At 61.6% G+C, this 13,012-nt stretch overlaps 1 protein-coding gene across 1 annotated transcript; it reads left to right on the top strand.

Moving 5' to 3' along the window:
* Positions 1-42: 42 nt before the first annotated feature.
* Positions 43-3,888, top strand: LOC116572276 (serine/arginine repetitive matrix protein 1-like). The gene is made up of 3 exons (XM_032311152.1): positions 43-101; positions 972-1,388; positions 2,436-3,888. The coding sequence occupies exons 1-3, from the start codon at positions 43-45 to the stop codon at positions 3,886-3,888; spliced, it is 1,929 nt and encodes a 642-aa protein (XP_032167043.1).
* The last annotated feature ends 9,124 nt before the right edge of the window (positions 3,889-13,012 follow it).

The raw sequence follows: 13,012 nt of genomic DNA, 5'->3' as shown, positions 1-13,012 counted from the left end.
GTCTGTCCCCGCGGCAGGTCCCCGTCACCAGAAGGGTCGCTAATGCTCATGGCGGCCAACCCAGCTGTGGTGCTGCGTCTTGTTATAAAATCACCATTACCGTGAGTGTGGGGGGAAGGGCAGCAGGCTGGCTCAGACTGTGAACACCTGACTCCTGATCTACAGGTAGGGGTTCAAGCCCCACACGGGGGGCAGAGTCTACTTGCACACACACATGTATACACACGTCCGCACACACAGAGACACGTGCACAGATACACATATACATACATGCATGCACACACACGCACACACATGCACACAGACATGCATGCACACACACATACACACGTCCGCATGTGCACACAGACACACTCACACACGTGCACGTGTGCACACACACACACAGCACGGTGCTCTTATTAGATACATGCATACATCAATTTGTTTCCCGTATTTTGTAACTGTGTTTCAGAATAACCTGTTCCCTTCCTTTGCCCCCGCGTTTCAGTTTGTGCATTTAGAGCCTTCTGAGAGGGGGTCCAGAGCTCCGCCAGATCCTCGGCTTCGCAGCACAAGGAGGGGTTAGAACCTTGCCCTACAGCCAGCATGTCTGTGTGGCAGCGCCCCAAGGCGAAGGGTATTCTGGTTTAAAGGGTAAAACTGCTACAATAGGCCACACGGGCGCATATTCCCAGAAGCGGACCAGGGTGCTGGCTTTACTCTTCATTCTTCTAGAGCCGGGCCCCGCGTGTGCAGGCAGCACAGAGTCCAGGCCAAGGCTCGTTCTTGGAACGGGAGTGGGGGTGCCTCTCTCCCAGCTGCTCCCGCTGACATCCTGCTGGCACCCCGACTTCTCCAGCAGGTGCAGCCCAGCACTTCCAGAACCCACAGGAGCCAGCCCTCGACTTTCAGAACAAACAGCGTGGAGGGCGGGCTGCTCCTTGGTTTCCGCGCCCAGCGCATGCTTCCCCTCCGCGACCTCCCCCCAGACTCTCCGGGCAGGAGGACCACCGTGCTCCTGGAACAGCAGCTCTGGAGGCCCCTCAGCCCACATCTTCTCGCCGACTCCCCCTCCTCACGGCTGCGTGCCACCTACACTTGACCAGGGGCTCTCAGAGCGTCCTGCGCGGCTGCCAGTGCCCCCCACGCTGGCACGCGCCCCTGACGGAGGCGGCAGACTTTAAAGCCATTCCAAGCACAGCCCCAGTGTTTTCCAGGTTCCTGCAGATGTGCCCGGCACACAAGTGCACCCCGCCTCCTCCATCACACTATTGTCTTCCTTTGCCTGAGGTCGCCGCGGGCTGCGCTCTTCCCAGCGTCTGTGCCAGGCCCCCGCTGCGCCTCTGGAACGTCTCCGACTTTGGGCAGCGTCTCCGGATCAGCACCTGCATCCGTTTGCTGCTCAGGTGACTCCCCGCCAGCGGTGCGGGGGCCGTTCCTGGAGTCTTCCCACCACCCGGCAGCACCCCAGGCGCGGCAAACCCACAAGGTCACACAGCTCGAAAAGCAGCACACATCCTCCTTCATGGAAATTTCCAAACCAACAGCTGTGAGTGTTGGTTGCGTCTGCAGAAGACCAGCCCTTGCTCTACAAAACCAACGCAGGTGACGTCCGCTTGCACCAGGACCCTGCTTCCCTCGATGAAAACCGGGTGCTGTGACCCACGCGCCATTTGGAGGGCGGGTGTGACTCCAAGAGGGGAGACGTGTGGGTCAGGGCCGCCCAGCACCGCTTCTGACCTTCACACATCTACGTGTTGTCGGCCCAGGATGACCTGCTCTGGCCAGGACGGAAGGCAGGAAAGATGCTCACTCCTGCCAGTCTCCGCGGAGGGGCCTCAGCGTCTCTCCTCCTGCCGGCTCCGTGGGGCGTTCTGGCCCAGCCATCTCAGCCCAGTGACTCCAGCACAGTGCCCAGCCCCAGCGTCCTGCCTATGCCAGCCACACTCACCCCCGCCCCTGCACCCTCCTCCGCCTCCCCCGTACCCCCCCGCACAGACACCGGTGTCAGCGATGACAACCTTTGCAGTGCCAGCAGTTGGGGCCGAGCAAAGGCTCAGAGGCTGGCAGAAGGCAGCCCTGTGGCCAGACCCGGGCGGAGGCCAGCAGGCACCCGAAGGACAGCGTGGTGCTCCTGAAAACAGCCTGGACTCCACGGTCTCGGTTTCAAGGGTAGGGAAGTGCAGGATGTGTGTGAGGAAACGCTCCGACCGTAACGTACAGTGTATGTGCGTTCCCGGGCACCTGGGCGGCTCCGGCAGCGGGGCTCGGGTCACGATCTCGGGGTCCTGGGATCGAGCCCCGGCCCGGCCCCCTGCCCAGTGGGGAGCCTGCTTCTGCCCACGCTCCCTCCCCTCGCTGTCTCTGACAAATAATCGATGAATCTTAAGGAACGAATACAAACATCTACTTTACAATTTCTAAGAGTCCTTCTGAAGATCCGCCCTGACAAGAGCGGTCGCGGCCGCGGGGCAGGGTCCGCGCGGCGGCCGCGGTGGACGGGACGGCGGGAAGCTCGTGGGGGCCGCGCGGGCGGAGCGCGCGCACGTGTCGGAGCGTGAGCCCGAGCCCTCGAGAAGGTCCCGAGCCCTCGAGAAGGTCCCGAGTCCGCGGGAAGGTCCCGAGCCCTCGAGAAGGTCCCGAGTCCGCGAGAAGGTCCCGAGACCGCGAGAAGGTCCCGAGTCCGCGAGAAGGTCCCGAGTCCGCGAGAAGGTCCCGAGTCCGCGAGAAGGTCCCGAGTCCGCGAGAAGGTCCCGAGTCCGCGAGAAGGTCCCGAGTCCGCGAGAAGGTCCCGAGACCGCGAGAAGGTCCCGAGCCCTCGAGAAGGTCCCGAGTCCGCGAGAAGGTCCCGAGTCCGCGAGAAGGTCCCGAGTCCGCGAGAAGGTCCCGAGTCCGCGAGAAGGTCCCGAGACCGCGAGAAGGTCCCGAGCCCTCGAGAAGGTCCCGAGTCCGCGAGAAGGTCCCGAGTCCGCGAGAAGGTCCCGAGCCCTCGAGAAGGTCCCGAGTCCGCGAGAAGGTCCCGAGTCCGCGAGAAGGTCCCGAGTCGCGCGGCTCGGATCGGTGACTCCGTCCGCGGCGGCGCGGCGCGGTCCGGCTGAAGCCCGGTCGGTCCTCACCGCACGGCCTTCTTCCCGCCGCCCCGGGGGCGCCGACCGCGGCTCCGCCCCGCAGCCGTGCCCGGGTCGCGGGCCGGGCTGGTCCTCGCGGCGGCCGCGGCCTCACGCGGCGACGTTCCCTCCGGTCCCGCCCGGACCGGACCCGACGGCGCCCGAGCCCCGCGCGCAGGAGCACGGACGGCCGAGCGCGCCCGCCGGGTCCCGCGTCCGCCGCGACCTTCGCACCCGACACCGGCCTCCCCGGGCCCCGCCCGGCTTCCCGGGAGACCGAGCCGCGGCGGTCCGGGGTCACGTGCGGGCCGCGCCGAGCGACCGGAAACACGTGCGGAACCCGGAACCGGAACCGGAAGTCGGAACCGGAACCGGAACCGCGCCCCGGCGCCCGCGCGCACGCGCCCCGCGCGCAGGAGGAAACGGCGAGGCTCCCGGGAGGGGCGGGCCGTGGCGCGGAGACGTGTCTGGGCACCGGGAGCTTGACCTGCGCGCGGGCCTCCCGGACCCGTGTGGACGGACCGACCCCGGCGCCGGCTCCTGCCCTGGGCCGCCGCGCGCCGGCCGGGGGCGAAGTCCCAGCGGCCCGCCCCGTCCTTCCGCGGCTCCGTCCCGGCGGCTCCGCTCTCGTCCCCCCCCCGACCCCCCGCACCCCCCGACCCCCCGCACCCCCCGACCCCCCGCACCCACCCCCATCGCGCCGCCTCGGCCGCGGGGCGCAGAGGTCGCAGAGTCCCCGCCCCCGTCGCCCCCGTCGCCCCCGCGGCGCCCACCACCGCCCTCCGGCCCGCCGCGGTAGGTCTGCCGTGGACCCGCGCGTCCCCTTGGCGGCCCTGCCGCTGTCCGCCCGCCCCGCCCCCGTTTCCCTCCTCAGGCCCTTCGCGCCCGTCCTTCTCTGCGGCCCCTGCGCTCCACGCGGCGCTCCCCACGCGTGACCCGTCGCAGTGCGGCCCCTCCCGGGCCACAGCAGTGAAACACCAGCCCCGCCGCGGGGCCCCTTCTTAGATCCCTGGGCCTCCGGGAACCTGCGAGACCCACAGCACCGTCCAGCTGTGCGCTGTCCGCTCCCCCAACCACGTGCAGGACGCTCCCAGCCGCCCGAACCACCACCCCTTGCTTCGGGCCCTGCTCCGGTGCTACCCGCGGGCTTGCTCCCTCCCCGCGCCCTCTGCACGCCTGTCGTGGTCCCGCACGCCCGAGCAGCGCTGTAGGGCTGGAAGGCGCTGCTCGTTCTCCTCCTGCTGGTCCCGGCGGAGCCGCGGGCTCCGGAGGACTCGGGCTCCCTGGCTCGGTGTCGCAGGTCCCCGTGCATCCGATGGCGGCTGTGGGTCTTTGTACCTGCCCCGTCACTAGACTCCGAGCTTCGGAACCACACCGTCTCTGTTTCTGGCCACGGCTTCTTGCCTGACTCACAGCGGCTGTTGGACGGATGTTTTCTAAATGCACGAACGGCCGGCAGGAGCAAGGCTGTGCGGAGGTGGCCACCACGAGTCCCTTCCTCTGACGGGGGAGATCTTCACGCACTCCACCGTCTCTGGGTTCTCATTAGAGAAACGTCTTTGAACAAGGGATGCCTGTGCCCCTGAGACCATCGGCAGAGCTGAGGTTCTGCTGTGATGAGAGGCCGGTGCTCAGAAACCCACGCAGGGGCTCTGCGACGCGGGCCACTCTGAGCACAGGACGGCTGTAGCGAGCGGAACACGGACCTCAGATACACCGGGAGGACACCTGTGAGCCCTCAGCCGCCAAGGCCCCCGACTCACCCATCCGACCGGAGGATCCCCCAGACGTAAGAGAGCAAACTTCTCAGCCGACCGAGGCACGATGACAACAGCGTTGTCGGTGTGGAGCCAGGCGCCGTGCTGCCGTCTAGACAACAGACCTTCTGCGAGTCTGATGGCTTCCACAGCTTTGCCTTCCACACAGCAGGCGGAGGACAGAACCAGGCCTTTAGCAGATAGAACATTAGAAACATCTTTGGACCACGTCACCGTGTGACTCCTGGCACGTACTAAGTGTCGCTGCCGGAACGAGGTCCTCCCAGCCGCGGGGTTTCGGGGTGTGGCTCGGTGTCTGCGTCTGGGAAGACAGAGAACAGGTGTGGAGAGGAAGGCGGATCCCACACCCGCCCAGCGAGGAGTAACCCTCTCCCACAAATGCAGCGACAGGTAGGGAAAACGCTGCATCCGTCCCACTAATAAATACACTTCTGATTACGACGCTGAATAATTATTAACATTTATTTGAAAAGATTAGTAATAACTTACAAAATTTTGTAATTTATTTTGTTTTGATTGACGTGTGCCTATAATAATTATACTAAAAATCCAGAAGAAATCAGAGCTTCAGGGACACACATGTTTTTCAATTATTCTCACTTTAAGCTTATTCTTCTTAGAGCTCTGATGAGGTAATGAGCAAAGTTCTCAAACATGATGTTGTTATTAGGTAGAGTCCTACCTAATAACAGGAAGAGAAACAGAAACACAAATTTAAGAGAAAAATAAATAATATCAAACTTCCAAATGTTAAGAATCTGTTTCCCGTGTTTTTACTGATTCTGTGTAATACATTCTAACAGTGTCGGGGAGTTTAATGTCAAGAGGCTGATCTATAACGATATGATGGGATTACATCCTTGCGATCATCACATTTACCATAAAACCCACAGATGTCAGTGTGTGCAGAGATACGTGGTTTTCTGACGCTCCTCAGAGGCACCCGAGGGGAGGGTGTGAGGACCCGTCCATCTGTCCATCCTGGAGCTCCGAGTGTGGCCGGTGTGCCCCTGGGTCCCGAGTGTGTGAGAAAGAGCCAACGATCCCACCACGCCGTTCCCGGCGGGAGCTCGGAGAGACGGGAACCGCTGACGGCCGGCCATGGGGGTCAGCCGAGTGTGTCTGAGAAACAAACAGGCCCTTGAGGGGCCTCGTGTAGGAGACGGCCCCATGACGCAGGTACTTGAATCCGGGTCTGAGGGTGAGTTCCTGGAGGCCAGGCTCACGCAGACAGGACCTGAAACCCAGCCCCAAGGATGAGAGTCGCAGGCTGGGCCCGGCTCCGGACTGCCGGGAGGAGCGGACGCAAAGGCAGCAGGACGAGGCCGGAGAGCCCGGCCGCCCGTGGGGTCCAGGCAGGCGCACGGCCAGGCCCTCCTCGCCCCGGAGCAGCAGCATCCGATCGGACCCTGAAGTGCCACGGGGCAGCGTGAGATGGACGAGGTCGAAGGCCGGAGGCGAGCCCCGCGAGGAACGTGCCGCGCGTCTGGGGAGAAACCGGGCCGGGGAAGCAGAGGGAGGAGTGGCTACGCGGACTGGGCCGCCGCCCTTGCTCAGGACACCGCCAGAGTGGAAAGGGGGAGGTCACTCGCGGGACAAGTCCTGCAGAGCTTACCAATGGGGACCACCCCCCCCGCCCCCCGCTGAAAACGCGGCACAGCCTTAGCAGTCCGTGGTCCGTGGAGGGGCCACGCAGAGGAGGGGCAACCCCCACCCCAGTCCCTGCTGTCTGTCCCACTTCGAGGTCTCCTGCGAGGACGGCTCCTTTAGCCTTCATATGACGCCGCTGTCATTCACCCCACGAAGCAGACCAGGCGCCAGTCAAGGCTCTACCAAGCCGGGGGCGGGGGAGGGCACGTCAGAGCTGGTGCAGCCACCTGCCGTCCACACTCACAGCCAGCGCGGGGCGTTAGGCCGGTCCGGGGCTGCGGGTGCCTGGGCTCGGTTGAATGTTGTGCCTCCGTTGTCCAGTGCTTGGTCGAGCATCACCTGGACGAAACCCCAGAGCCACGCTAAACAAATCCGCAAGCTGGTCCCGTGCAGCCCTCGGTCCCCGAGGCTGTTCTCTGTGTCAATGAGTCGGTCCTGTGAGAAGGGTCAGGCTACGAGGGGCACGAGGAACACTGGCTTCCCAGCCTCAGGCGCGGGCTGCACGGTGACGGGTTACCAAGCCCGCGTGTCTGCTCTGTGAAGACTGAGGGTCTGAAACGAGGAGGCCCCATCCGGTCGCTGAGGCTGCGGGGCTGTGGACCCACGTGGACGCGGCTACAGGGCGGCCCCATCTGGTCGCTGAGGCTGCGGGGCTGTGGACCCACATGGACGCGGCTACAGGGCGGCCCCATCCGGTCGCTGGCTGAGGCTGCGGGGCTGTGGACCCATGTGGACGCGGCTACAGGGCAGCAGGCGCGAGCTCCCCCCGCACCCGCCCCCACGAACAGCGCCTCCATCTGCGGACCGCGCTCGCTGTGCCCCGCTAGGGCTGGCCCACATCCTCACCGGGCTTCCTTGTCAGCCTCAGGGCAAGGGGAAAACCCTGGCCTGGGAGGATTGCCACCAGGAGGGCAGTGAAACTGGGCCTCCAGCTAGACGGTCTTTTTCTAGGAAGAAGCAGGGAATGGAGCGCGGAGCCGCCAGCCATCGCCCCAGGACACTCTGAAGGAAGAACAGGTTTCATGGACCAGAAAACAGGTCCCTTTCAAAGGCGCCGAGCTGGAGAAGCCCCTGGGAATCTGGCTGACGATGCCGAAGAGGAGACAGCCGGGCCACGGACAGACCCCCAGAGCCAGCGCTCACTGGGCTCAGACTCCGGGGACGCCCCCGCCACCGCAGATGGGCCTCTGCCCTGTGTGTGGTCGGGGGTGGGTGGGTGGTGGGCAGGCGTCTGTGCCTTGAGACAAGGTGGGAATCGGTGCTGTCGATGGCGTCCTGCTTCCTCTCACATCCCCGCACTGAGACCTGGCGGGACCCTGGCCGCCGGCCCGCCAGGGGCAGCTCCACACGCCAGTCGCAGGGACAGACTGACCCAGCAGCCCCGGCAGTGGCCGTGCCGTCAGACCGGCTTATGTAAACCCCCAAGAAGGTGAAATGCCACAACCGCTTTGGAAAATGGTCTGGCAGGTCCTTGAAATGTTAAACCTGGGGTTTCCGCATGACCGTACTGTGGCATTTCTATACACCGTCCTTGAAGTGTTAACACATGAATAATAACTTTAAAAAAAAGAATTACCGTACGACTAGTAACCCAGGAGAAAGGAACACATTTATTCCCACGTGAAGTTCCCACAGAGGCTCACGGCGATCTGATGGTTCTAACCCAAGTATGTGAACAACCCCAACGTCCACCCATGGCTGAGGGGAAAATGGGAAGAGAATGAAAACTTCTTGGCAATAAAAAGGAACAGGCACTGAGCTACAAAATCACAAGGACGGTGCTCGAAAACATGCTCTCTGGAAGACGTCAGCAGGAGAGGACCTGTGTGGTGCCGGGAGGCCCGAGGGCAGCCCAGCCAGGCCTCCATGCGGAAGTCAGGAGGCATTTTGGGGCAGGGGTGCTGGAAAGCTGCCTATGGGAACTTTCTGGGGTGGCAGGAAGGTTCGATCCTTGTTCTGAGCGGATCCCGCGAGATTGTGGAAACTCTTCGGACCGATCTCTTGAGATCTGTGCTCTTTGCTGGAGTCAAGTCTTACCCTCAAACATGGAAACCAAGCAAATAACCCAAGTCTTGACTTTGGGGTCTCCAAAAACTACAGTCCTTGCAAAGACACGAGATTTAAGGGAGTCGCATGGCCGAGTGGAGGTTACGGTTCTCCCAGGGCTCGGGGAGGTGAGCTCCGTCGGCACACGCCTGGCGCGGTGGCGTCCACCTGGAGCACAAGGACAGACTCCCCCAATCCGTAAAGTCACAGAGGTGCGTACTGAGGGCCAAGACTGAGCCACACCCCAAGCCTCCTTCTGGCCCCGGGTCACACGTGCACGCGCTGGGCGGTAGCTCACGGCAGCCAGGCCAAGGACACGTGCACGATCACAGACAAAATGGGCACATGGCGAGCGCAGTGAGGTCCACCAGGAGTGGCGATGTCTGCTCTCAGGCAGTCCGGGCTCCTGGGAACTCACAAGCAGGAGGGAGCGGAGAGGACCCCAGACTGAGCAAACACGAGTCGAAAACGGCCAAGTCTCCAGAACCTGATGGGCTGACCCGCTCACCCGGGCAGAGGGTGTGCTCGAAGCGCGGATCTGGTGGGTCTGCGTGGAGAGCGTGTTGAGTTGCGCACAGCACCTGAGTTCCCAGGAGTGGCAATCCAACCCTCTGCCCACGGTACCAGCGGCAAGTAGTTCGGCCCTAGACGGCCAGTACGGCAGTGAGCGCGGCTGTGAGAGCCTCTGTGTTCTTCCAAGGGAGAACTGGCTGAGACGGGGCGGAGACGGTGGTGTCCTTCAGTGCTCTCTCCTGGGTGGGCCACGGGACTGTGGCCGAGGGGCGTGGGAAGAGGCGGCGCCCGTGCTGGGCCTGGGCCCTGCCTGGTCACCCCACGCCATGTGCTCCCACTGAGAAGTGGAGAATCGGGAGGAACGGGTCACGAGTCTCCCCTTGCAGTTTCCTCTGCTGGGAAGAGGGACTGGCTGGTCTCCCAGAGCATCTGCTCCACGATGTTCCATGGAACATCCGCACGTCCAGCCAGCACGTGCTGACCCAGCAACACCTGGACTGGGTCACGGGGGCACCATGAGAACCCACGTCGAGGTCGCCCCGGTGACTGGTCCCGCTGCGGGTACAGGTGGCACCAGGAATGTGTGTCCGTGCATAGGGCACCCCAGCCGCCCGAGGGCCCAGCCATCCGTGTGCACCACCTCTCCCAGCAGCGTCCACACACGGGGGGAGCCAGTCAGGGCTGGGCACTAAGCGCCTACTGAATGCAGGAGCTGAGCTGTGCCTGTGTCTGCCCACAATGCCGTTCGGCACAGGACGTGAGAAATAACAAGCATACTAGTAGGAATGTTTAACTGATGGAATTTTGGCAAAAAAAACCTCGTGCCCCCAGTGAAGCAGGAGAAAGGGAAGAAGTGAGCCCGGGGTTTTGTCGTAGGCGGTCAGTATGGAGGTACCGACACAGGTGATCGGAAGAAGGTGACCTTTCAAGACACAATCACTTATTTCACTTTCAACTGGAAAACCTACTTTCAGAGAAGGAATCCAATTAATACACAGATGTCTAGTTCATGTCTTACCACCAGGACTAAAGGCTTAGCATCACGACCGACTCGTTCTCAGCTCGTTAGGACACAAAGTAACTGTCCACATCCTCTGCTCCAAGGAGCACAGCCTTGCTGCTGCTGCACGACCCGAAGACCGTCCCTGCCCATTCGGACACAGGGACGCGGCCGCCAGAAGGAACACCGGCGCCCGAGAGACGGCCACTCGCACGGTTCCCCGGGAGCAGGAAGCGGGCTCCGAATGCAAGGCCGGCGCCTCATGTTGTCGCATCACCCAGGCAGACACGGAGATCGGGGCGTGTGCGCAGACACACGCGTGCGTGCGCCCGGCCGTCTGCATCGGTGACGCCCCCGCCACATGCTTCCACGCTTCGCGACATCTCTCCCCTCTGCCGTGGCCAGTCGCGCAGACCAACCAGCAGCCCCGTGCTCCCCGGAGCCTCCCAGAAGGACGTGACGGGACGGCAGGAACAAGAGCCGTTAGTGTCGCACCTGCCGCCCCGTGAGTTATGGGCGCCCCGACCGTCTCCGCGTCTCCCCGTCAGTGAGAACCTTTATTTACCCTTAAGGCACTCGGCAGCTGCTAAACGGCTGTCTGTGGCAGTTTGGTGGAGGCAATAATAATACATTATAAATCAATGAAAATGAAGTTTTGCTGTGATAATCCGATATGGATTTGCTAACATTTGTATGAAATTCAATTCTGTTTGATTGCATCAGCATATGCTCCATCTCCCCCAGCACTATTGATTTTGAAGGCTCTTATCCATATGTCTAAATTATTTCCATCACGCCTTTGTGTGGCTGCTTGGAAATAACCCGGGTGAATGTGCCGCTTACCCCACTTTCCGCTGTTTGTCCACCTAGTTCGTCCTGGGGACAGGCTCGGGTCCGCGTTCCGAGAGGCTAGAGGAGCCTTTGTAAGAACGTCTTCCTTCCGCCGCCACCCGGTGTCCGGCACTCACTGCTGGGACCGTCGTCCCCTCACTGTCACCGCCTCCGGAGCGTCCGCCTTCCGGAAAGGGTCAGAGCGTCCCACAGCCGCACATCTTCTTGGGAAGACCTGCCCACTGGGAGTGGGACCGAGGCCCGTGGGCCGGCGGCAGTGCGGGCTCCGCCAGAGTTCAGGAGGAAAGGACAGGGCCGGGCTCACGTGTCTGTGTGGCTCTGCGGGGTCTTCAAAACCCCGTCAGAAATGCCAGCTCCTCGGACATGAGCGCCTTCCCAGCAGGTGGGCCGGGCGCAGTTCCCAGCCCCCGCCGCTAGGAAAGAGCAGAACCAGCTCCTGCCTCACCTGGGCCAGACCCGACCCTCGACCCCAGCCCGGGGGATGCCCAGTCCCGTGAGCAGACCCGACTTCCTTCCCATCGGTATCACCTAATGTGTGGGAGCACCTGGGGGAGAGAAGGGGTAATATATTCACTAACTGAGACTTTTCTCCTTTAAAATCAGTTGATTTCTAAATAAGCGCACCGAGGAGTTAGCCCGCTGTCTGGCCCCTGCGCGCTCCCACGTCCTCAGCATTTGGAAGGTTCCGTGATGACGACTCACCCAAAAGTGGCACTTGTCACTCATGCCCAACCTGCTGTCTCTCATAAAGCCAAGTCATGGGGGCGCCTGGGTGGCTCAGTGGGTTAAAGCCGCTGCCTTCGGCTCAGGTCATGATCTCAGGGTCCTGGGATCGAGCCCCACATCGGGCTCTCTGCTCAGCGGGGAGCCTGCTTCCTCCTCTCTCTCTGCCTGCCTCTCTGCCTACTCGTGATCTCTGTCTGTCAAATAAATAAAATCTTTAAAAGAAAAAAAAAAGGCAAAGTCACGTAACCTGTAGAACAGCCCTTCACAGTAATGCGAAATCACCCCACAGGGAACACCACGCCCGGCCAGACCAGACACTGGCGGCGGAAGGAACCTTCTCACCTTTGCAAATTGCCTCCCCAATTTCTGCACCTACTTCCAGCCCGCGTCTCACGTAAGACACGGCCACGACCATGCGTCACGAGTCATGGAGAGCGCGTGCCTTCCCTTCCGAGGCCGCCCCTCCCGCGCGGAGGGCAGGTGCGCCGTGGGCCCCAGCCGCGCCGGCCGTAAGAAAGGAGGTTTGTGGTGATTCTCTCCTGCACCGCCACTACCTTCCCCGTCCACGGCCCTTTGTGTCACAGGAACAAACACAATAGCTGGAAGTTCACGTGTGCTCTTCATGGCTCAGCAGGTAAGGGAAGGCCCCAGAGCCACGGGGCAGGACAATAGGGCCAGCGCGCAAGGGGCCTCAAGCAGCCACCGGTCCCAGCCCCCACGGCAGCACCACAGACAGAGCCAGGACAGACGGCTGCCTCGCCTCCAGGGACAGAGCCCTCCGGGTGGCTTGTAAGGTGTTTTGGGGTTGAATGAACCCTTTTCACCTGGGCTGCTTGGCGTCCTAAGACCGCACTACAAGCACTCAGAAAGCAGGTCGATGGCCAAGCCCACAAAGCACTCGAGAAAGTCGTCTCCTTCCTGCCTGCCGTGATTGCGGTTTCCAGGGGAACCGGGAACAGGCCGGCTTACCTCGATTTCCCTTGACAAGGCATCAATCTCTTTGCAAAATAAAAGCTTTGGCAAACCCCATTTTCTAAAGTCACGTATCAGTTTTGTTTAACTGAAACTTCAATCCCATCAAGTCAGGCCTTTCTCTATCTATATGGCTTCTGTGAGTTACCACCAGGAACGACTTGGTCGGTAACAGGTCCCTTTCTTCGGTTTTAACAGAGGAAGTAGAGCCTTGGGATAAAAGTTTTGTTTTGTTTTGTTTTTTTAAGCATCAAATTAGGTTATTAAACTTGACGTTTCAGGAGCTTATGGATACGACACCTGGGGTTGACCGCTGCATTTTAACCTCAGGCCTAATTTAAAGTTTCATTTGTGCCATTTCTGATTCAACTTTGTACTTAACCAAA

The sequence above is a fragment of the Mustela erminea genome, chromosome 13, assembly GCF_009829155.1.
Source record: "Mustela erminea isolate mMusErm1 chromosome 13, mMusErm1.Pri, whole genome shotgun sequence".
NCBI classification, from domain to species: Eukaryota; Metazoa; Chordata; class Mammalia; order Carnivora; family Mustelidae; genus Mustela; species Mustela erminea.
This window is presented reverse-complemented; position numbering and strand designations above follow the sequence as displayed.